Here is a 23487-nt window from a genome sequence, read left to right on the forward strand (position 1 = left end):
CCTCGCCGCCGACCTACCCCCCTTGCCGTCTCCACCACCGTCATCCCCACCATCGGTTCTAACTTCTACTCAACTGCGACTACTTTATACTCTATGCGCCGAGAGAGGTACGAATATCTCTCGAAAAACGATATCTATACCACACGAAAAAGGCTAGAGAAGTGGAGTGCTACACGATGTTAAGGCGTACGGGGTGAGGCCCTGAGCGCGCGGCACCCCCGCCCCCCACGCCCCAGGACAATGTATATGTTGCCAAAGATAGACGAGCCCCAAAAGCACTCGAGAGACTTCACTTACCGTGTGTGCGCTCGCGACCACTACTGACGCAGAGCGACACCCAATCACACAATGCACAACCCAGGGCCCGAAATGCGACAAAACCACGCAAAAAACGCGCACCAAATGAACGTACTTGCGCACGTGGCGCGTGATCGCAGCCGACCGACGCGGGGCCTGTGCGCCCGCAGCGCTAACGCCGCAATCATGACTCAACACGAGCTCCCCGTTAGTCCAACATTTGCGGCGAGGCTGGCGGCGACGCGCGGCAGCGGGGGCAGCTGCACATGCCGGGAGGCCCGTCGTGCAGCTCCACGGGGTCGTCCTCCACCTCGTCGTCGGTGTCGCTGTCCTCCTGGCCGCCCCCCAACGCCGGCATGGGCGCAAACAGGCCTCCGTCGCCCGGGCCCTCCTCCTCGCTCTCGCTGTCGAGCGCGATCGCCGTCGCGCCGCTCGAGCCAACCGCCTGTCGCCGCAGCGCCTTCGTCCGGCTCTCAGCGGCGGAGAGCGGCGCCTGCCCAAAGCGAGCCAGGGCCGCCGCCCGCGCCGCCTCCGCAGGCGTCGCATGCGCCGCCTGCATGCCCGTCACGGACGCGTCACGGACGATACGCGGACACTGTCGCGGACGTTGGGGGCGGGTGCCTGCTCCGCGGCCAGCCGCTTCCCCTCCGTCGTGCGGCGGTCGATCATCTTTTGCTTCTTGCCCAGCGGCCGCCGCCGCTGCGGCGGCTGCTGCGCGTGCCGAGCCGAGGACGAGGAGCCGCCGCCGCCGCGCCGCTTGCGCCCGGCGCCGCGCCGACCGCTGGAGCCCTTGCGGGTCTTGCAGCCGCCCTCGACGAGGTCCGACTCGCCCTCGCCGCCGCCGTCGCCGCCGCCCACTGCAGCACTGCTAGAGGCGCCGCCGCCTCCGCCTCCGCCGCCGCCTCCTCCGCCGCCTCCTTCTTCGCCGCCGCGTCCGCCGCCTCCGCCCAAGGCAGCGGCTTCGGGGTCGACGATCGTGCCGTCGGCAACGAAGCCGCGGTGCTGCTGTCGGACGACGCGCAGCTCGTCGTAAAACTCTGGCGGGTGGATGTCCTGTCGGGGCCGAGTGGTGCCCTCAGGCCGTCGCTGCGGAAGTGCGTGCGTGTGCGTGCGTGTGTGTGCGTGTGTGCATGTGTGCGTGCGTGCGTGCGTGCGTGTGTGTGTGTGTGTGTGCGTGTGTGTGTGTGTTGATTGTGTGTGTGTGTGTGTGTGTGTGTGTGTGTGTGTGTGTGTGTGTGTGTGTGTCTGTCTGTCTGTCTGTCCGGTGTCCGCCTCGAGGCCGTGGCCCGAGATGTGCGTGATCTCGTGGAGCATCACGGCGAGCAGCCGGCCAAACGGGAGGAAGACGTTGCAGCGCGCGTCTCCTGCCAGGCGGACCCACCATGGGTGAAACGCGGTTGTGGAGATTACCCCTGGCAAGGCTTTCTCAGGCACACTCCTGCGACGGCGCGCAGGCGGATCGAGATGTCCGCCGTGCCTTGCAGGTCGTGGTAGCACATGCCGCCGGGGCCGCGGCCATTGTGCTCGTGCAAGTGCTTGACGCGCCACCCGCGCCGCCGCAGGATTGGGTCGACGTGCAGCTTCAGCCGCTGCAGCAGCCCCCGCGCCGCCGGGATGGAGTCGCGGTCGACGCCACTGTGGCCGAGCGCGTTGAGCGGCACACACCACCTGCGCCAGCCGCATGGGTCCTCAGAGCTGTTGCCGCCGGTCCCGGTGGACCCGCAACATAAAAAGGAAACGCACCAGACATTGCAAAACTCTGTCGTTCCAAACAGCCGGTGGATGCCCTGCCGCTTGTCGTCGCCAACGCGTGGCTCGGCACCGTCGCGCGGTTCAATCGCGTCGGTCAAGTTGGTGAATCGAGCTCCCGCCATGTCGGTTGCAGCGCAGGCGACGGCTGCCTTCAGGCTGTGCTTGCTGCGCAGCGAGCGCGCGAGAAGAGATTTTTCTTTTTATTCTTTTGTTTTTATTCTTTAAGCCGCGTGCGCGATTTCTTCTTGATCACGCTCCGCCGTGCCCCGGGGGGGTGGCATCACGTGCAGCTTGTGCGGCGCAGCCTGCTCCTGGCGCAAACGTGGTAGCAAGATCGTGGCGCGATGCACTTCTGCCCGCACTGCGGCAGCATGCTCCAGCTTGAGGTGCGAGCTTCCACCTCGGCCCCGCCTCTATCCGGCCCGCCACTCAGACTGTCACTCTGCTTTCAGAGCATCAGCGATCGGCTTCGCTTCTTCTGCCAGACGTGCCCGTACGTCCATCAGCTCACGACCAGGGTGCGCCCACTCGCAGCCGCGCTAGGACGACCCGTGCGATACTCCCGGCCGCACCGGGAAGAGCCACCGTCGCTGTGCCTCCGCCGGCTGCTGAGGGCGCTCCTCCCGCGTATCTCAGGTCAAGTCGGAGATGCTGCTCGACCGGAAGGAGGTGGACGATGTGCTGGGCGGGCCGGACGCGTGGAAGAATGCGGACCAGGCTGACGGTGAGCCAGATCGCACACTTTCTCTCTCCTCGCCCGCGCTGGCTCATCCCTCCCCTCGCCCCGCAGCTTCCTGTCCGCGGTGTAGTCATCACCGCGCCTACTACCAGCAGCTGCAGATCCGCTCGGCCGACGAACCGATGACAACCTTCTACAAGTGTGTCGAATGCGGGCACCGATGGCGTGAAGACTGATCACATTGTCAAAAACATTTTGGGGTGTCGAGGGCAGGGGGTGTCTCGAGTCTCGCGGTGAGTCTGAGTGCAGATGCTCTTTTTGTTTTGGCTCTGCATGTGAAAACCCCCTTGGCCGAACCTGGAGGCCAGAACAGTTTTATGATAGCTGCTCTCGCAAGACAGCCGCGGTGGCGTTGCCGCCCGCGCGCGCCGCCAGCTGGAGGAGCGCGTCGTACCACGGGGCGAAGGCGCGGTCGAGGCGGGGCCGATCATACGAGGGCGACACCGCTCTGTTGCGGTACTGCTTCCTGTGCGCCATCCTCTCCGGCCTATGGGACACGTCGTGGACTCGTCGTGGACGCGGACGCCTCTCTCCCGCCCCGCGGGCCGTCCTCCCTCCCGCGCCTGTCGACGGGGCGGTCGCCCCGCGCGCCGCTGCAGTCGGCGCCCCTGGGGCGCAGCCCGAAGGTGGCCGCGCCGAGCACGCACGTGCAGTCGGCGGGCGTGCCGCTCGCGTAGAGGGCCTCGTACCGCAGCACTGTCCAGCGGACCGACGGCGAGGGGGGGAGGCGGCGCAAGTAGAGCGCGAGCTGGTACACCGGCACGCTCTCCGCCGCATACTGGAAGCGGCGAAGCGAGAAGCAGCGCCGCACCACACCCTCGAGCGCCGGGGCGTCCATCGTGAGCGCACGCTGCGGCGGCGGCGCGCACTCCTCCATCCGCCTCAGCTCGGCGGTGATCACCTCTGTAAAGGTGGCGTTGTCGTGCTGCGTGTCCTGCCCCCAGCCGCGCTGGCACGCACGGTCCTTCCAAGGCATCACCAGCGCCGCCAGCCTCTCCACCACCGCCGCCTCGGGCCTCTCCCGCCCGCCCGGCCACACGAGCCACGCAAGCGCGCTCCGGTTCACCTCGCCCTCCGCCGTCAGCGTGCCAGGGAAGGCCGCGCCGATGGCGGCCGCCGCGGCGCGAAACTCCTTGTGGAAGAGGCCTGGGCGTGACGGAAGGAGGCCCAGATGGAAAAGGCCTGGGCGTGCCCCTGCCCCCCCTGCTGCCCCCCTCCCTCGCAAGACTCCTGCCCCCCGCCGCAGCCAGCCCACGTCGTCCATGCAGACGCCGCTGAACGGCGGCGGGCAGGAGGACTCCATCGGCGTCACGCAGAAGCGGCGGAGGTTGGAGAGGCCTGCTCACAACCGCCACGCGTGAAGAGCCGCCCGGCGGGTGTCCATGGAGACGACGGCAGGATGGCGGCGCCGGAGCAGGCGCGCCGCGTGCGCAGTGCCGCGAGCACCTTAGACAGACGGGCGGCCGAGGTGCAAGCCGAGGCGTGTGAGGGGGCGCGTCTCTACACCGGCGCGACGAGCCGAGGACGAGTCGCGTGCAAACATGCAGTACCTGCGGCGCAAAGAGGCATCATGTGCGCACGTGGTGTGTTACGTAGCGAGGCTCCTCTGTGTCAGCTGTGGCGGGGCGTGTGATGCCAGTGAGCGGCTGATCGAGACGCACTCGGAGAAGGCGCGATCGACCGGGTCGCGAAGAACAAGCACGAGGTGGAGCGGGCGGCCTCCGCCTCCGTACACCGAATGCACGATCGGTAGCGTCTGGAACGCCCACGCAAGGTAGTTTGGCGTGAAGTCGAGCACCCGGTCGTAGTCGCCTCGCTGCCGCGGCCACGAGCGGACGGAAAAGTCGTCCAGCAGCGGGAAGAAGATGCGCGGCTCCTTGTTGCGTTCGCCGCGGCAGCACACGTTGTCGACGAAGCGGCGAGGGTCGGTGAGACACGCGTGCAGGCTGGTCGTGCCGGCTTTTGGCAGGCCGAGCAACACCGTGTCCGGTATCGCGCGGCGGGCGCAGTTCGGACAGGGCGCCATTTCGGACGAGCGTAGCTCACCGCTGGATTGTTGAGGTCCTGGGTTGGTGTCGGGCCTCTACCGTTGGTCGCCACCCGGTTGGTCGCCACCCAAACAAGAGACAGCTGCTGGGTTCCAACTTTTTCCGGGGTCTGGTGTCCATGCCAGCCTCCCGGAGACCGGGGATGGGCGGTCAGGACCATACCCCCCCACCCTTTGGGCCGCGAGAGTACCATACCATACCCCGGAAAAAGTTGGAACCCTGTGCCGCCCCCAGCCGCTTCACAGCGCTTGCTGGCTGTGGGAAGAGACCCACGAAGGAGAGCAGCGTGAGCGTCTGCAGCGACAGTAGCTCAAACTGCGCGCCCCTTCGGAGCCGGGCGCAGTGATGCTCTCGTCAAACGGGCGGTTGGCCTGTATCCATGTTTCCGGAAACCAAAAAGGAAACGAGAGGGTCCCCAGCACTTTGCGTTTCCGGAAATTTCCAGGAAAACTAGAGGGTGTTTGGTGCTCCATTCTGGCAACTCTCGAGTTTCCCTGAGTCTGAGAGCTGGTCTGGGGCAAAATCTGAGGCGAAACCGAGGAACTCGGCAAAATACCCAGCCGGTCGCAGCTCGCAGGGTAATTTCCAGGTATACCCCGGTATTTTGCCGCTTTGGCTGATTTTGGGCCCAAACCAGCTGATTTCCACGGAGTTTCCTCGGGAAACTAGAGAGGAAACGAGAGGGTGCTGTGGAGAAACACGGAAAGGAAACGAGACGGGGTGCGCGAGGAAACATGGATACAGCCTAAACGGGCGGCGGATCTCGGTCAAGCACCCACCTGGCGTTGGCCAGCGCCCCGCTCCCACAGCTACCAGGTTCCAAGGTGCGCGCGCGCTCCCGTTGTGAGCCCCGCCGCAAATGGCGTCGAAGACGGGGTTGTTCGGGTGAATACACCCTCACGCTATGCACTGTAGGCGCGATTACTCTCGTCTCTCCGCGCTGATAGCGGAGGTGTCGGGTACAGCACGGAGCACGCCGTCCTGTATTAGGCATTTAGGCTGTACCCATGTTTCCTCGCTCACCCCGTCTCGTTTCCTTTCCGTGTTTCTCTTACTACAGCACCCTCTCGTTACTCGTTTCCTCTCTAGTTTCCCGAGGAAACTCCGCGAAAATCGTCAATTTCACGGGCTCTGAGCCGAGTCTGAGGCCTGAGGGAGGGTGTAGAGGATGTAGAGTGTAGAGCGCTGTAGAGCTGTAGAGATGTAGAGTGCTGGAGAGCGCTGTAGAGCTGTAGAGCTCTACATCCGCCGCGTGACGAGGCGCCTGCGTTGTAGAGCGATGTAGAGGCGCTCTACAACGTGAAATCTCTACAACAAACTCTACATCATAAGCGGCGAACGAGGCACGGTCGCTCTCCGACATGAGGCGCGTTGCACTTGCCAGTGCTGCCCTGGCCTTCTGTCTGCCCGCCCAATGGGTGGCAGGTGCCTCTGCTGCTGTGGCATGCCTCACGGCTGCGACTGGCCGGCGCCTCGGCGCGTCAGCTCGGCTCGGCGTAGTGATAGTGGCCAGCGCAACTCGCCTGGACTCAACGCTCAGCCAGGAGCTCCCGCACGCGCTGGCGCGAGTCATGGCGCATGCAACGCGTCTGAATGCTCGCCTCGCCTCGCGCAAATGCGACCGTCCTCGCAGCCGACAGTCCACCGCCTGCTAAAGAAGCACAGCGACGAATGCGGCACCGGCGACACATGGCAGGCTGGTCATGACGCAGTTATAGGGTGTTGTGTGCCGTCAGAGGGACTCTCTGTGTGTCAGGGATAGTCAGGGCTGTCCATCAGAGCTTCACTAAGCTCGGAGACACCCCATTAGCGCGGCTCGACCTCTTTGAGTCACTGCCTTCCCGGCGGTTTGGCTGTAGACGGCCTCTACAACAAACTCTACAACAAAATCGCGCTCTACATCGCTCTACAACGCAGGCGCCTCGTCACGCGGCGGATGTAGAGCTCTACAGCTCTACAGCGCTCTCCAGCACTCTACATCTCTACAGCTCTACAGCGCTCTACACTCTACATCCTCTACACCCTCCCTCAGGTTTGGGCCCAAAATCAGCCGACTCGCTCGGCAAAATACCGGGTATTTTGCGGGTACCTGGAAAACCCCGGGTATACCTGGAAAATACCCGGTATTTTGCCGGTTTCCTCGGTTTCGCCTCAGATTTTGGCCCAGACCAGCTCTCAGACACAGGGAAACTCGAGAGTTGCCAGAATGGAGCACCAAACACCCTCTGGTTTCCCTGGAAATTTCCGGAAACGAAAAGTGCTGGCAGCTGGGGACCCTCTCGTTTCCTTTTTGGTTTCCGGAAACATGGGTACGCCAAGTCCTGTAGCCTGCACGCAGGCAGCACGCAGGTCACTCCAGGCACGCCAAAGAGCTCGACATGCGCTCTCGCGCTCCTTGTGGCTCGGCTCCACCATCCTCTGAACCTAATAATGCTTCGCTTCGACGGTGAGCGCCACCGTGCCCCACGCCCGCTTCGATCTCCGCAAGACCCGAGCCCCCGCGGGGACATAGCGTCTTTTACCAGACCATCACTGAGCCCGAGCGCGCGTTTCTTTGTTTAGCTGCGCCCCACCGCGTCGACAGCTTCGCGTGAGCCGGACGTGTCTAGCTCGCGCGATTCCAAATCAGCCTGCGTCGCTCGCATGAAGGTCAAGGCCATCTCGCGCGACCGGCGCGACTTCACGCGCGCGCGCGCCTCGGAGATTGTGCCGGTTCAGCGCTCGATGGCGCCGGAGCTGCACCCGTTCGAGAAGGCACGGGAGTACAAGCGCGCGGTGAACGCGGTCAAGCTCGACCGGCACTTTGCCAAGCCCTTCGTGGGCGCGCTCTCCGGCCACTTCGACGGCGTGCAGTCCATGGCGAAGAACCCGTCCTCACTTTCGATGATCGTCTCCGGCGCGTGCGACGGCGAGATCCGGCGGTGGTGTCTGACGGAGCAGCGGCAGGGCGCGCGGTGGACGTCGCAGGCGCATAGCGGCTTCGTGCGCGGGCTCGCCTTCTCGCGCAACGGCCACCACTTTGTCTCCGCCTCGGACGACAAGACCGTCAAGCTCTGGTCCGCGAGTGCGCCGGCCAGCTCGACCGAGCCGCTCGCCACATACCTCGGGCGGTGCGCCACCGCCGCCGCAGCAGCCGCAGCCGCAGCCACAGCCGCCACACCGCTGCCGCGGCCGCCGCACCGCCGCCGCGGCCGCCGCCGCAGCCACCGCCGTCTGCTAGCCTGCCGCGCTGCCGTGAGTAGCCGCACCCCGCGCCGCCGCCCGCCCCCGCAGGTACCCGTTCACCGGCGTGGACCACCACTGGAAGGACCACCTCTTCGCCACCTCGGGCGCGACCGTGCAGCTGTGGGACACCTCGCGCTCCGAGGCGCTCCCCAGACACTTCCGAGACACTTCCGAGACACACCTCCCAGACACCTCCCAGACACCCTCGCGCCTCAGAGGCGCTCAGAGCGGCTCCGCCGTCCGTCGAGGGCGGCGTAGCCTTGCGCGGACGCGTCCACGACGCGTCCATGACCTGTCCGCGCAGGCGCTCCAGTCGTTTGAGTGGGGCGCCGACACCGTCACGGCGGTCCGCTTCAACCCCGCGCAGCACTCGCTCCTCTGTTGCCTCTCCGCCGACCGCGGCGTCACGCTGTACGACGTCTCGAGCGGCTCGGCGCTTCTGCGGAGGGGGCACCGGCCGCCTCCCTGGGACGTGTCCGTGACGCGTCCGCCGATCTGCCGCCTCAGGCGCTGCAAAAGATGACGATGCAGACGCGCGCCAACGCGTGCTGCTGGAACCCGATGGAGCCGATGTGCGAAACTGCCCTGCGCCCTGCCCCTCTGCCTCGCCCGCTCCCCGCTTCCGAGAGGGGCAAGGGCGGGAGCCACCGCTTGACTCCGCCCGGGCTCTGCGCACGCGGTTCTGCGCCCGCGGTGCGAGACAGCCCCCCCCCCCCCCCCCCCCTTTTCCCAGGCACCTCACTCTCGCCTCCGAGGACCACGACCTGTACACCTTCGACATGCGCCGCCTCTCCCAGGCCATCTGCGTCCACTCGGGACACGTCTCCGCCGTCCTCGACCTCGACTACTCCCCGACCGGCACGCAGTTCGTCTCCGCCTCGTACGACAAGACGCTCCGCCTCTGGAACGTCGGCGCGCGCGGCACCCGCCCCGCCCGCCCGCAGCAGCGCTCTCGCTGCAGGCGCCGCCCGCGAGCCGTCCGCTCGAGCCGCCCGCGGCCGCCCCGCCGCGCAGGCGAGCAGAGCTGCTACAACGTCTACCACACCAAGCGGATGCAGCGCCTCTCGTGCGTGCAGTGGTCGATGGACGCCGCCTACCTGCTCTCCGGCTCGGACGACACGAACGTGCGGCTCTGGCGCGCCGTCGCCAACGAGCGCGGCGCGCCGCAGCTGGGCCGCGAGCAGCGCAAGCGCGAGTACGCCGCGGCGCTGGTCGAGAAGCACCAGCACTTGCCCGAGGTGCGCCGGATCAAGGCGCACACGCACCTGCCCAAGCGGGTGCTGAAGGCGGCGCTCGTCAAGAAGACAGTGCGCGGCACGCAGCAGAAGCGCGAGAAGAACCGGCGCGCGCACTCGGCGCCGGGGGCGGTGCCAAAGGTGCAGCGGAAGAAGAAGCAGGTGTGGAGCGTGCAGGAATGATGAGACTCTCGGGACGGTGACGATTCTCACTCGGTTGACTGTACGTGTCTGACTGTGCGCTACGTCGTACGCGTGGTAAGCTGGTAAGAGTGCCCCCCGGGCTATAGTATAGTCGCTGCCTTTGACCCCGAAAGAAAAAGAAAAAACTCGAGGAGCGACGAGACACGTCACACGAGTGCGTGGCGGATTATCTCACATTAATTAGTCCCAGCTAAATTTAATTATTAAGTCGTTCCTCTCTCTCCTGGCACCTTGCCCCGTCAGCGTCATCCACATCCTCTACCTCATCGCTCTCCTCGGCCTCGTTCTGCGACGACGCCGACGCCTGCCAGGCCCTTGCTCTCGCGGCTTCTCTCGCCTCTCGGCGTAATCCGCACGACCGGATTACTTTTTGTGGAGGATTTTACTAGTAAAATTTTCGCACGCAAATACTTTTTGCTTCGCGCCCTCTGCCGTTTGCATTGCAATGTCCTGCTGGTGGGTTTCTATGTTTGCGATTTGGAATTTGGTATTTGTCCAACTCTTTATTTTTTTCTAAAATTCTTTTTCTGTTGCCGCAATCCACTTGGGCATCAGCTTGGGCAGAGGTCCTCGGGGTGGGGAGAGAGGGAGCTCCCCTTTTCAGGCCCCGCCCAACCGCGCATTAACTCGCACCCCGTGTAGGGATCCTCCGTCCAGCTGAGCGTGATCCGTGAACACACAACCTCGAGCACACAACACGGCCGACAGGTCCGGTCCACCTCTCCAGCCTACCCCATACGCCGGGACACGAGTGAGCTCGCTGCTCCGCCTCAAAAGAATTCTTTTTTCGCTGTCAAAAAGTGTGTAGGGATCCTTTCGGCCCAATAGTGTAATTAATTAACGCAACACAGACAGTCCCGTGCCCAGTGTTGGTGGATGGTGCGAGCTCTCGTAAAATTCGGTTCGACTTTTTAGAATTCTTCTCGCCGTTAGAGAAGGCTTGTCTTTTAAGAATTCTTCTCGGGCCCCTCGTTCCTCTAGGCACTAGGGATCCTCATCAGTAATCGCCGAAAATCGACTTCGTGCCGAATCGCCGAATCGCCGAACATCGGGGGGGGTATCGGCGCGCCTGCTCTCGCGCGCAGCTGCTCTCTCGCGCGCGCCCTGCCCTCTCGCGCGCCTGAGCTCTCGCGCGCGCCTGCTCCTGCTCGCGCGTGCGGGGTGTGCCTGGTGCTGTCCGGGCCCGTTCTGCGTTCTGCGCGCCCTGCTCAGATGTCTAGGGCGCATTGCCGCAGGCAGCCATGATCGAGACGGATACGCTTCTCGTTGTTACCAAGACTACCAAGACGGCTGGACGAACTACCAAGAGTATGACGACTGCTCCTTCACATGTTACAACGGATACTAGAGGGGTTAGGGGCCTAGAGAACACAACCCCCTCTCCCTTTTCTCCCAGTCAGTAAGCTCAAAAGTACGTACGAGGGTTTTTGCTCAGGTTCCACACGCGTCCCACACTTCCACACGTGGGAGCCGGGACTCGTGGTGTGCGAGCCTCACGACCACACACCTACACGCTCAATCTGTGGGACCGACCCACACCGAGCATGACGGTGTGGGTCTGCGCCGGTGCGCCCCCGGCCGCCAGCCATCCCGATGGACCCCCCGCGCCCACTCCGCGCTCGGCAGCGCCTCTCATCTCACCGACAGGATCCCATCGACGTCGAGCCGCCGGAGGTGCTGCCGGCCGCCGGCCGCGAGGAGAAGCAGATCGCCGTCGCCGCCGCCGCCGCTGTCGCCGCCGCCGTCCAGCCCGCCGCCGCTGTCACCGCCTCCCCCCTCGCCGCCGCCGTCCTTGCCGCCGCCGCCGAGTTAAGTAAAAAATCTTTTCTCGTAAAATTCTTTTTCGCACGGCTCTGAAATTCTTTTTCGTTGCCGCCCTCCCCCGGTACGCTCCGCAATGAGACCCGCGGCCACAAAGACGCGGGCGATTGGCGACGACTCGCCGGCCGCCCACCTCGAGAATGAGAGCGGCGGAGGCGCCTCGCAGGAGCGCTCGCCGATCCCGGCAATGCTGCAGCGGCCGCGGAGCGGACGACGCGGCCGGTCCCTGCCCAGCGCGGTCGGTCCCGGCCGGCACCAGCCCGCCCGCCGAGAGAGCGCAGCCCCTGCACGGGCGGCGCGTAGGAGGTTCAGGGTGTGCGAGTGGATCCCGCCGATCGGCCGGCGCACCGCGGGTCGCCACCGCCGCGGCTCCGTGTATCGACCGCGCAAGACTCCAGGGCCGTGTGCGGGGATGAACTGGCCCGCTCGGCGGCTGTGGGCGCCGCCGTCGCGAGACCGCCGACGATCGAAGATCAAGATCAAGATGAAGATCCAAGATCAAGATCAAGATGCACGTCGACGCCGACCGGCATTCGAGAAGTTTCTGCAGTCGCCACCTCCAGTCTGCGCAAAAAAAAGCTCAATTTGCCTTGCCCCGCTGGCTTCACCACTCAGGCTGCTTGCCGTCCGAGCATGGGCGGCCCAGATTATCCCCGAAACGGGAAGGAGCTCCACCGCAAAGCTGAGACGTGGCAGCAGGTGACGTGCGATGAGCTCCGACTGGCGAGTTTCAAATTCAAAAAACGTTTCGACGCGCTGGAGCCATGGAAGCGAGCGGTGCAAGCGTACAAGGCGACCTACAAGCATCCGCAGTCCCTCGGTGGTGTTGCGACAAAGTTCCTTTTCATCCTTCGCCCGACGAGCGGCCCACCGCTCGGCTGCTGCGGCGTGAGTGTCCTGCTGCAAGTGCTCTCCGCTGATCTCGGAAACTACCCGCTCCTTTCAGAGCCGCTGCCGCCTCTGAGTGAGGCGGACCTCGACGCCGTGCAGCAATTTGCGACGTCCACGAGCGATGCGGAGCGGCGCCAATCTTGCGGGCACCATGGCGGGCACAAGCGCAAGGTGCCGTCGGGGCAGGTTTTTGCCCCAGCGCAGGACGCCTCCCTCTCGCGCTCAGGCGCGCACTCTTTGTTTTCGCTATTCAGGCGGCTGGCCCGACGACGCACCAGCGCACGCTGCATCCAGCCTCGGGCCTGGCGAAGCAGGTGCTGCTTTATTGTAATGTGCATCATATGTTATATCATATTGCCTATTGACGCCCCCGCGCTGCCTCCCACCGCACGCTCATCTGCCTCAAACTCGAAACCGGCTCGCCCCAACCCCACGAGCAGCACATCGCCGGCCGACGATCCCGAGACGAGCCCGCGCCCACTTCGCCACCTCCCTGGCCCAAACGGCCCTCGGCGGAGCCTCTCTGCCCCGCAAGCCCCGCAATGCCGCGTGTCACGTCGAGCGCCAGTGGAGCGCTCTGCGGAACAGCCATTGCGTGATGAAGCGACCACATGCCCCATTCCCACGAGCCGCACTTCGCTGGAGCCCAGAGACGCGTCCGCGCCACTTCGCCATCCTCCCTGCCCCAACGGCCCTCGGCGGAGCCTCTCTGCCCCGCAAGCCCCGCAATGCCGCGTGTCACGTCGAGCGCCAGTGGAGCGCTCTGCGGAACGGCCATTGCGTGATGAAGCGACCACATGCCCCATTCCCACGAGCCGCACTTCGCTGGAGCCCAGAGACGCGTCCGCGCCACTTCGCCATCCTCCCTGCCCCAACGGCCCCTCGGCGGAGCCTCTCTGCCCCGCAAGCCCCGCAATGCCGCGTGTCACGTCGAGCGCCAGTGGAGCGCTCTGCGGAACGGCCATTGCGTGATGAAGCGACCACATGCCCCATTCCCACGAGCCGCACTTCGCTGGAGCCCAGAGACGCGTCCGCGCCACTTCGCCATCCTCCCTGCCCCAAACGGCCCCTCGGAGGAGCCTCTCTGCCCCGCAAGCCCCGCAATGCCGCGGATCGCGGCGAGCGCCCGCGTCTCCGAGATCGACCGCCGGTGTCCTGTCTGCCAGCACACAACCGCCGCTGCCCCGGCCCGACCGCTCAGCAACCGCCTACGGCTGATGACGCGCTCTCCCGGCGCTGCTCCCCGCCCAAGAACGCCGCATATCCACCCTCCCCACGTCCCGAGCTCACCACTGGCGCGTGTCGCGTTCCCGAGTCACAATCTCCCTGCAGCACCTGCCCATTCCGCTCTGACAACACGACCCACGGCCCAACACACGTTCCGCTCTGACGACACGAACTACGGACCAGCACACGTCTCGTGGCACTCCTCCCGCCCGAGAGAGCCACCAATCCCACAAACCACTGCTACTCTAGGTTCTCAGCGCCAACGCCCTGCTGGCTCCTGCCGCTCCTCCCGCCGCCGCTCCTCTCGCCGCCGCTCATAGCGCCGCCGCTCCTCTCACCGCCGCTGCCCACGCCGCTGTCGCCGCCGCTGTCGCCGCTCCTCGCCCCGCCGCTCCTCCCGCCGCTCTCCCCGCCGCTGCTCCCGCCGCCGCTATCGCCGCCGCTTTCGCCGCCGCTCCTTCAGCCACTGCTCGCGTGGCCGCTCCTCCCGCCGCTCTCCCCGCCGCTCCTCCCGCCGACGCTCCTCCCGCCGCTCTCCCCGCCGCTCCTCTCGCCGCTCCTCCCGCCGCTCTCCCCGCCGCTCCTCTCACCGCCGCCGCTCTCGCCGCCGCTCTCGCCGCCGCTCCTCGCGCCGCTCCTCGCGCCGCTCCTCCCGCCGCTCCTCCCGTTGCTCTCGCCGCTGCTCCTCTCCCATTCTGCTGGGTTGGACAGGGCACCAACCACCAGCAGGAACTCGACGAGCAGAAACGGCGACGCGAGGACGAGCAGAAACGGCGACGCGAGGAGTACCTGCAAGACAAAGAGCTCTTCGCGGACCAGGGCATCCCACACGGCGGCGCAAAACTCAGCGTCGAAAACGTGCAGGAACTGCTGCAAAACCACCCGGCCAACACCGACCTCGGCGCCGCGCTGGTCCGGCTGCGAGACGCGCTCGAGGCGGTGGCGCGGCGGCAGGAGGAGCGCGCAGCGGAAGCATCGCTCCTGGAGAGCGTCAGCATCCCAGACGGCGGCGCAAAGCTCAGCCCCGCGAACGTGGCGCGCCTGCCGCAGCTGCTGCAGGATCACGGGTCCGACACCGCGCTCGGCGCCGCGCTGAGGAGGATAAGCATGAATGCGGCGGAGGCGGCGGCGAAGGCGGAGGCACGCGCGAAGCGCGCTGAGCTGCTCGCGAGAGTGAACGTGCACCTCGTCGCTGGTAAGCGGCTGAGCGCCGACGAGGTGCAGCGCCGGCTCGTTCTCGAGAACCGGCACGCGGGCACCGAAATCGGCGACGCCCTGGCCTCGGTGCGAAAGGACACTGAGCGACAGCGCGAGCGGCGCGAGGAGCGCGGCTCGAGCCACCGCGCAGCCGTCCCGCGCCCACCGCCTAGTCACAACGGCGCCGCACCGGTAGGCTGAGGCTGAGAACGCCGTGTCTCTGGCGGACGCCCTCCGCTTGTTTGCCAAAATCCCGAGCGGCCTCGTCGACAACGCCTACCGCGAGCTCCCAAACCCCGTCGCCGACGCGATCCGGTCCTCGCCGCGCGCGTCGTCCGACGCCGCTCTGGCTGCCACTCTGGCTGCAGTGGAGAGCGCCATCGAGCGTCACGAGCTCGACGAGGCAGAGCGAGACCCTCGCCCGCGCGCCTAGCGAACAAACGCATACTCACTCCGCAACACCGCTGCAGGAGGACGTCATCGAGAGCCTCCTCCTCTTCTCGCTGCCGCACCTGACCAGCGTGGAGATGGACGGGCTCGACTCGCAGGCCCGCACCACCGTGCTGCGCGCGCTGCAGGGACCCAAAGTCGCCACCGTCTTCCGGTTCGGCGTCACGGCCGAAATCAACCTGATGGTCAGCACCAAAAAGCTGACCGCGGAGCTGGGGGAGAAGTTTGTGAAGGCCACGATCGAGGCCGGCACGACGTGCAGCTGCGGCTCCCTGTGGAACTCCGCTGGCGCGACGCCACGCGACATCTTCAAGAAGTACATCACGTACGACGAACTCATCGAGGTGCTCGAAGTGCTGCGCTGCAACTCGCCGGCGGACGGGCAGGGCTGCTTCAAGTGGTCCGCGTACGCCTTCTGGTCCCTCTTCTCGCGCAAGACGGACGAGCCGCTCGGCGACGGCCTCAGCGAGCGCAAGGAGGGCGACTGCGTGTGCGAGGACCGCACCGACCCGGTGCGGTGGCCCAAGGTCACGCTGCGGGCGCCGCCGGAGGCGCGGTACGGCAAGCGCATGGCCGACCGCATGGTAGCGAGCTACTACATGCTCGCCTGCGACACGCGCGTCGTGCGCGTCCTCTGCGAGCTCGCCATCAGCTGGCTCGCCTCCGACATCGACGAGAAGAAGCTCGCCAACGGCTTCCGCACCTCGGGCGCCACGGGCGAGGAGGGGCGGCTCGGGCCGGCGCACCTCGCGCAGGAGTCGCTCGTGGCGCTGCGCGTGGCGGTGGCCGAGTGCCCGGTGCTCTCCAAGATCTACCCCGAGCGGTGGTTCCGCGACGGCGAGACCTGGGAGAAGTTCTGAGGCCGCCCAGCGCCGCCGCCGCACGCCAGCGCCCTCCGCCCGTGTCTACTACACTGCGGCGACGGGCGGCGGCAGCAGCATGGTGCCGCCGCCGCCGCCGCCGCCGCCGCCGCCGCCGCCGCCGCCGCCGCCGCCGCCGCTGCTGCGGCTGCTGCTGCTGGCGCCACTCTACTGCTACTGTGTCACATCCTCTACTGCTACTATCCCGCGTCCTCCGCAAACGCCTCGAAGCCTTGCGCAGCAGCCGCCCCGATCGCTCGTTCCCTCAGAGGCGTGGGCGGCTGGCTGTAACTTCCTGAGGAGGCGGTGGAAGGAGCGCAGTGCGGGGAAGCATCGCTCCGTGCCTCAAGAGCGGCCAGCGGGGCGGCCGGTGCCACGCGAGCAGCGCATCGGCCGCCCGCGTCGCAGCTGAGGAGGGGAAGGGGTTGGGGAGAGGGAGTTTGCACATGGACATGGTGGGTGGGTGGGTCGGGAAGATCCACCCGGCGAGGCCGCACGTGCAGGACCCGGCACGCACGCGCCTCCGGAGGGACACTGTCCATGTCCTGCGTGTACCGGCCACCCATCGAGCCGAACGGCATGTGAAAGTACCGCGCCCTTGCAGCCACGGAGCGCCCTGGCAGCCACGGAGCGGGCGGGGTCAGGGTGAGTATATGTTCCAGAGGACGCAAGGATCTACTGTGTTGGAGAGGCGAGTGCGAGGACCGCTGTGAGAGCCAGAGGGTCTGTCTACCGCGCCTCTACCCCTACTGCACACAAACAACAAGAGTGCGGTGCGCGAGGCAGTGTTTGTGCGCAGAGTCTGACAATCGCCAAGCGCCGAGCGCTTCTCGGCGTTGAGCGCCACAGCGGACCAAGCATGGAACTCTGTCAACTGGCGCTTTGCGACAGTAGCCAGAGCTCGACGCACCTACCAGCAGAAGGGAGAACGTCATGTCGCACGCTAACGCCTCGCGTCATGGTCATGTGGAGCCAAGCCTCGCGAGTGGGAGTCAGTGTGTGAGGAGAGTGCAGGTATCCGACGCGACCACACAAGCGAGTGCAGCGTTGGTGCGGCGGAGCTTGGCCAGGGCAGTAGGACGACCGTCATACAAGCACATCGTCATCGTCGAGCCTCAATAATGCCAGTGCCTGTAGTAACGAGGGCTCATTGACAGTAGCGGAAACCGCGCGGCTGGCCCGCGCGGGCGCGTGTTACCGCGGCCGAGGCGTAGGGACGATAGCCAGGTCTGCTTCGCAGTCCCAGTGTCAGACGTGCGAGGACACAACTCCGAGTTCTTGAAAGAAGAATTTTGCTTTCGCGGACTGGCGCGTAACTCACACCACCGCAGTACAATCGATTGAGTCCGGGTTTTTTTATGCGTATGATTGTAAGGGCGTAGGGACCCGCCCCAGGACAGGCTCTGGCGTTCTGATGGAGTGCTCTGGTGCCGAGGAGAGCCGCTGGCAAGCAGAGGTCCGCAGCGTGTCGGCCCCAGCGGCGGTGCTGCGCGGGAGGCGGCCGCGGGCACGCTGGGCTCGAATTGCCGTTGGCCATGCCGCCCTGGGGTGGAAGATCGGTCTCGCCGGTCAAGAGACACGGCGTGCACACGCTCAGCACCGAGCAGCGGCTGAATTTGGTGCTGCAGCAGGACGCCAAGCATGGGGCCTCACCGACAACACCCCGCACTATCCGGCGGTTCGCCGTGCGAGCAACGCCCAGCAGCGGCACTCGTCGACCTCGGTTTGGTGATCCGACAAAAAGCGGAAGCTTCGATTTCGGAGGTGCGGCCGCTGCTGGTGGCCTCTTCGACTTTGTAGGGGCGAGCAGTGGCAATGAAGCAGCTTGGGGCGTGGCAGCAGCAGTGTCTGTGAGAGAGGGACGACACGTCGCACTGGCGCTGCGCCCGCGCCCCGACTTTGACGCCTGCGCCTGCGACATCGGCGACGGCGCTGGCGGCGGCGGCGGCATCTGGAAGCCCTCGCTCCTCGACGCGCCTGAGGGGGAGGCGCTTCTTCTTGCGGACGTGCGGCTCATCTACCAGGCGCTCGATGGTCTCGACTCTCCGGTCGAGGTGGTTGCACGCCGCTCTACGGGCGGGATGCCGCGAGGAGTGGGCTTCACCGCGGTGGTGCTCTCCCCTGCCGACGCAGCCGGTCTCGCCGTTCGCCCACACGAGCTCGGCCAGTGCCTCATTCGCATTCCGCCGCCGGTCCCTCCGGAGCGCCTCCAGAGCGGCGGCGACACCCTCGCGATCGACGGCGACAGTTGGTGGGACGGACTGGGACACTCCTTCACGGCCGAGACTGCCGGCGCGCCACCATCGCGTGCGCTCATCGAGACGGGCGTGGTGCGTTGCTTTGTGCTGCCAGTGGACGGCGAGCCGAACGTGCGCCGCGTGCTGCTGAGCACTGCCCACTCGCGCGGTGCAGACGAGGCGTTTGCGTCCCGCTACTCGGGCTGCGGTGCTGCGACCCTCCTCGACAAAGTGGTTGCTGCTGCCTCGGAGGCGCCACCTGTGGGCGAATGGCAGAGCACGCTCGACGCGTCCTTGACCCTCTCATCATGTCTCTCCGACTCGCCTGCTGATGTCGCCGTCGCCGCCGCCCAGGCCGCCCTGGTCGCCGCCCAGGCGGCTGCCACCCGGTCCAGGGCGGCAGCCTCCGAGTCTTTGGCGGCGGCTCGCGCCGCCGCCACTGCCGCCGCCAGTGCTGCCGCCGCCGCCAACGCCGCCGTCGATGTGGCGGCGGCCGAGGATTTGCTCTACCCTCACCAGCTACGGACTGTGAGGTGGATGCGGGCTGTCGAGAGCGGGCACAAGGAGGACGTAGCCGAGCCGCTGCCGGCGTGGCCCGAGCTTGAGACGCGTGTGGCTCTCCCCTCCGGCGGCGTCGTCGGTTCCCCGCCTGGCGCAGGGAAGACTCGCATTGCCCTCACCCTAGCCGCCAGCGACGGCCAGTCCGCAAGGACGTTGGTGCTCTGCCCCCCGCATCTCGTTGAGCAGTGGAAGGTCGAGATGGCCTCCGTTCCGGGTGCGGAGAGGTGCGTCGAGATTTGGGGCCACGACAGCATTTCGCGCGTTTGCGACGAGGTGGAGGCTGCCTGCGCGGGATCGTGGACGCGCCTCATCGTTGACGAGCCACAGGAGCTCTCTTCGGAGCTCGTGCCCGCTCTGCGTGCTTTTGGTGCGCAGTACTACTGGGCGCTGTGCGGAACGGGCCGGCAGCAACTTCGGCGATGCGGGGCCGTCGCCTATGGTGGCAGCGAGCCCCGCTGGGCGACGATCCCGCGGAGGCCAGAGCAGACACCGCTGCCGCCCGGCCCTTCGTTCGCCGCCGTCAGCTTGTGGGATCGGCTTGCTGCTCGCTTCGTGGCGCGGCGATGCGTCGCTGATTCGCCTGCCGACTGCCTGCCACGCCCAGCGAAGCACGAGCATTTGATTGCGCTGCAGCTGCCGCTGAGCGACGCGATGCGCGTGCTGGCGCACACACGCGCGGGCGAGCTCGAGCTGGCAGTGCGCGTCGCAAATGGCACCCCTGTGCCCCCCGTCAAGCCTCAGCAGCCGGCGAGGTCGCACGAGGAGCAGGAGCGCGAGCGGCGACGGGCCGTTTTGACCAACGAGCCGGCTGAGGGAGTCCCCAGCCCGCGCACGCCCCTCGAGGCGGAGCTCTCGAGGTCACTGCCCCCGGGTTGGAGCGCCCACGTGTCACGCAACATCAGGCCTGGCGAGGTGTACTACCAACGCGGCGATTACTGGCAGTGGGCGTCCGATCGCGGTAGGCCAGATCCCGAGCAGCCCGCCGCGCGCCTGGCACTTGAGCAGACGGACGCGGCAGTTGCCGTCCGTGAGGAGGAGGAGCGGCGCAAGGAGGTTTCTGCGGTGTCGGAGCTCGAGAAGCAGGCGGCGGCGGCGGCAAACCGATCCGCGAGTCAGGACTTTGACGCGGTCGCCGACGGCACATATGGCAAGCAGCTCGACGTTGCCCGCCACAGCGTTGAGCTGCTGTGCCAGGACGCCGAGGCGTGGCACAGCTCGTTTCTCGCTCAGTTCGGGCTGCGCTGCGCGTGCGACAGCTCCTCTGGCCGCCGCTGGTGCTGCAGCGGCATAGTCGACGCGCAACGTGGAACGCGCCTCGATGTGGCGCCCGCCGAGGCGTGGGCGGCGGAGGCGCCGGGCGCTCTGCGCCGGACATTGACGCTCACTGGCGAGATCCTGCCGCCCCCGCCCGAGCTGCTGGCAGCGGCGGCGGCAGTCACCGCCGCGGCCAAGCGGGTGAGAGAGGCCGACTCCAAAGGAGAGGATCGTGAGTCGGCGGAGCTCGCGCTGCAGGCTCAGGTGAGTGAGGCGCTCGCGGCGCACGACCATTTCCAAGGCGTCGACACCAGCGCGCGTGACCAGCTAAAGGAGGAGCTTGATCGCGTCGCCAAGTTCGAGAAGCACCTGCGGTGGGCGGAGCGCGCCAAGGACGTGCTGTTCGACACGACTGCGACGTGCGCAATCTGCTACGAGACGTTTTGGCACAAGAGTGTCTCGCTGTGGCCGTGCCTACACCTCGCGTGCCACAGCTGCGCCGAGCGCTGGGTCGATCAATTTCGCTTCGAGCAGCACCCGCGTGTGCCGTGCCCGCAGTGCCGCGAGCCGGCGGGCCGTTCTGAAGTGACTCAGATCGCGCCGCGCTCGTCGGACGGAGCGCAACCCTTGAGCAAACTTGAGGCAGCTGCAAAACTCATCGGCGATTTGCTGCGGTCGGGCTCCGAGGAGCGAGTCGTGGTCTTTGGCCAGTGGGCCGGCATGCTTGCCTCCATGGCCAGCACGCTCCTCTCGGCTGGGATCGCGCACTTGTCCCTCGACGCGACATCTTTGCAGGGACGCCTCGACGCTCTCCGGCGGTTTGGAAAGGAAAATGAGCCCCGCGTGCTGCTCCTCTCGAGCGAACGGCACGCTTCCGGGATCAACCTGCAGTGCGCCCGCTACGTGGTGCTGCTGCATCCCCACTGCCCGACCGACGTGCTCGACACCGGCGACCTGCAGCTGCGCTCACTCGCAGAGGCGGCCGCCTACGACGCGCAAGCCATCGGCCGCGTGCGCCGCTTCCCACAGACGCGCGAGGTGGTCGTCTACCGTCTGTACGTGCAGGGAACCATCGAGGAGGAGTTGCTCGCTGCGCAGGGAGTCGTCAGCTAGGATGTAGGAAAACGGCGAGAGGGGCTCTTCCGGAAGACGCGTACGCTCGCTTACCGCTCGCGCCGATCTGGGGTTGGAAGGGGGTGGAAGGGGGGATGCAATGCATGTTGCATGATAGGGGCCCATCGCGCGCGCCCGCGTGAATTAAGATTTGTTTTTTGCTGTGGCCCGCGGGAAGCCTGCTGAACGTTGAACGAGCTTCTCTTTTTGTACGATCGCCTGGTGGGCGCGGTAGAGGTGACTTCACACCCGTTTCACTCGACTCGGCCCCCGCCGTTCATGCTCATCCGTCGTCCGTCCGATGTCTGCATTCCTCCGCCTCGACGCGGCAACCGCCGGATCGACGCCTACTCGCCATGTGCTCGACGCGCGGCTGCTGGGCGATCCGCCCTGCCCTGTTGCTAACGTCGCTGTGCCACGCCACCTCTCCATCGCACGGCACGAGCGCCGCCTCGGCGACTGGGACCCGTCGTTGCACGCCCATCGGAGGCTTTGCGCGGTGAGCAGTGTCTATGTGTCCTGATATGCCCCTCCCACGTCATGCCCCGTTTCTGCGAACCTTTCTACTTGGGGTTCCCCGCTAGAGCCGGAAGATTCTGCGGCTCCTGCCGCTGGCACCCTAACCGTACCTCGTCACATGGCCAGGTGCCGCTCTGGCAAGGGCTTGTACTGCTGCGCAGACCCGCGATGTAACCTGCGGCGCAGCTGCCCGACCAACCTCGGGCTGCTACACTGTGCGTGCCCGGCGGGGTTGGAGCCCGTCTCGTCCATAGGACCGGCCACCCGCGGCAGCAACGCCTCTAGCTTGAGTCTCGTGCCAGGACGGGCCCCAGTGCTGTGCCGGGCCGGTATCTTGCACCCATCCAGCCAGGTCTGCTGCAGCGCCGCATGCGGTAGCGTGTGCGGCGGGCATGGCTGCTCCAAGCGCCCCGGCGGCTCCGTCCAGTGCTGCATGCCCGCCATCTTGCATACAAGGCGTGTGTGTCACGCAGAGGAAGATGTGGGGTGTATCATGCCTCCCCCGTCTCCCCCGCCTCCCCCGCCTCCTCCGCCTCCCCCGCCGCCGTTTCCCCCACCCCCCTCGCCGCCACCTCCACCGCCTCCGCCGCCTGCACCGCCGGTGCTCCCGCGAGACCAAGGCCGAACTCCTTTGAAAGACTCCGGTGTACGCTTGCAAGAGTGCAGCACTCGCTACGCCGCTTGGCTAGACCGTCTGTTCGCGCTGGCCCCCGACCCGCCTTCGTGCCGAACGCAGTGCGAGCATCTCGAGAAGGTGAGGAGCAGATACGAAAATGCGCCGCATTCGATCCTCCTCCGCCACGACAACTCCTCGGGTCGATCCTCCGCGTCCGCGACGAGCCTGCACAGGCGCCCTCTTCCGGGGGCGGCACATCGCGCAAAGGTGGTGGCGGCTATGTTCAACGAGGCGAGGAGACGCGGCGCATTGCCCCCTCATCTGGAGATGATTGTGAGTGTGGCAGACAAGCCGAGGCTCTCGCCACCGCGTGCGCCCCGATTTGGGCTGCCCATCTTTTCGTGGGTCACAGAGTACGGGCTGGGGTCGGGGAATCCTGCAGCGTGGACTGGCGCGCTCCCCTTTCCGACGTGGTTCAACTGGCCCGACCGCTCCACCTTGGCAAAGAGGGTCGTGGGGGCTCCCAGCACGCGGCGCCAGTTCGAAGGTCTACGGCCCGTCCTCTTCTTTCGAGGCAGGTGGAGCTGAATAGTCGAGCAAGCCTAGGGGCGAGAGACACACCATGCTCCGACCCGCTCGACCATGGTCTGCTGCGCTCGCAGGTTTGCAGAAGTGGCATGGAGGTCGTACGGCAAGACGGACAACTGGCGTAACTCCCCCCGCTTCAAGCTGGCAAACGCCACACGCACGCCGGACCGCGCGCTGGACGTGAAGATGACTGGTTTTGCCTTTCTCCCGCCCAACCGGAGCGCGTGGCAACTGAGGCAGGATCTCTTAAAGGCCTACGGGATCAAGATGGCGAGGCCCGAGCCGGCTACGGGCAAGGCGTCGCAGATGTACCTAAGCGTGGTGGGCAACGGCTGGGCGGGATCATCCACGAGGAACGCGCTGCTCTCCGGCGGGTGCATGCTCGCGATCCTCGACAACTCCACCGCGTGGGACGGCTGGAGCAACAAGCTGGGCGAGTCGTACTTCCCATTCCTTCGCCCGGGGGTGCATTACGTCCCCGCCACCTATGACAGCCTCGCGGCCACCGCCAAAGCGCTCCGGCGCGACCCAGCGACGGCTTTCCGCATCGCACAAGCAGGGCTGCGCATGGCCGTCTCGTTCCTCACACGTGAGTGTGCCATCGAGCTGATCCGGCTCCTCTCGTGGCGGTACTGGAGGTGGGCGAAGAGAGG

At 66.3% G+C, this 23487-nt stretch overlaps 4 protein-coding genes across 4 annotated transcripts; 2 read left to right on the forward strand and 2 right to left on the reverse strand.

Annotated features, from left to right (window-relative positions):
* Positions 1–227: 227 nt before the first annotated feature.
* EMIHUDRAFT_421081 (hypothetical protein) lies at positions 228–983 on the reverse strand (the record flags this gene model as incomplete). Its single annotated transcript, XM_005783372.1, has 2 exons — positions 919–983; positions 228–850 (listed from the first exon to the last, which is right to left on the reverse strand). A coding segment is annotated over exon 2 (615 nt), but the record flags the coding sequence as incomplete, so codon positions are not given.
* A 1410-nt stretch (positions 984–2393) lies between these two features.
* EMIHUDRAFT_63678 (hypothetical protein) lies at positions 2394–2964 on the forward strand (the record flags this gene model as incomplete). The annotated part of the gene is made up of 4 exons (XM_005783373.1): positions 2394–2435; positions 2502–2567; positions 2686–2773; positions 2840–2964. 4 exons carry the CDS (start codon positions 2394–2396, stop codon positions 2962–2964), a joined length of 321 nt encoding a protein of 106 aa, XP_005783430.1.
* A 139-nt stretch (positions 2965–3103) lies between these two features.
* EMIHUDRAFT_203064 (hypothetical protein) lies at positions 3104–4814 on the reverse strand (the record flags this gene model as incomplete). Its single annotated transcript, XM_005783374.1, has 4 exons — positions 3104–3275; positions 3436–4126; positions 4295–4338; positions 4450–4814. The coding sequence occupies 4 exons, from the start codon at positions 4812–4814 to the stop codon at positions 3104–3106; spliced, it is 1272 nt and encodes a 423-aa protein (XP_005783431.1).
* A 2665-nt stretch (positions 4815–7479) lies between these two features.
* On the forward strand, positions 7480–9479 carry EMIHUDRAFT_63613 (hypothetical protein; the record flags this gene model as incomplete). Its single annotated transcript, XM_005783375.1, has 6 exons — positions 7480–7946; positions 8110–8181; positions 8320–8479; positions 8569–8633; positions 8795–8969; positions 9084–9479. The coding sequence occupies 6 exons, from the start codon at positions 7480–7482 to the stop codon at positions 9477–9479; spliced, it is 1335 nt and encodes a 444-aa protein (XP_005783432.1).
* Positions 9480–23487: the final 14008 nt, after the last annotated feature.

Source organism: Emiliania huxleyi (assembly GCF_000372725.1).
Source record: "Emiliania huxleyi CCMP1516 chromosome Unknown EMIHUscaffold_18, whole genome shotgun sequence".
Classification (NCBI taxonomy): Eukaryota; Haptophyta; order Isochrysidales; family Noelaerhabdaceae; genus Emiliania; species Emiliania huxleyi.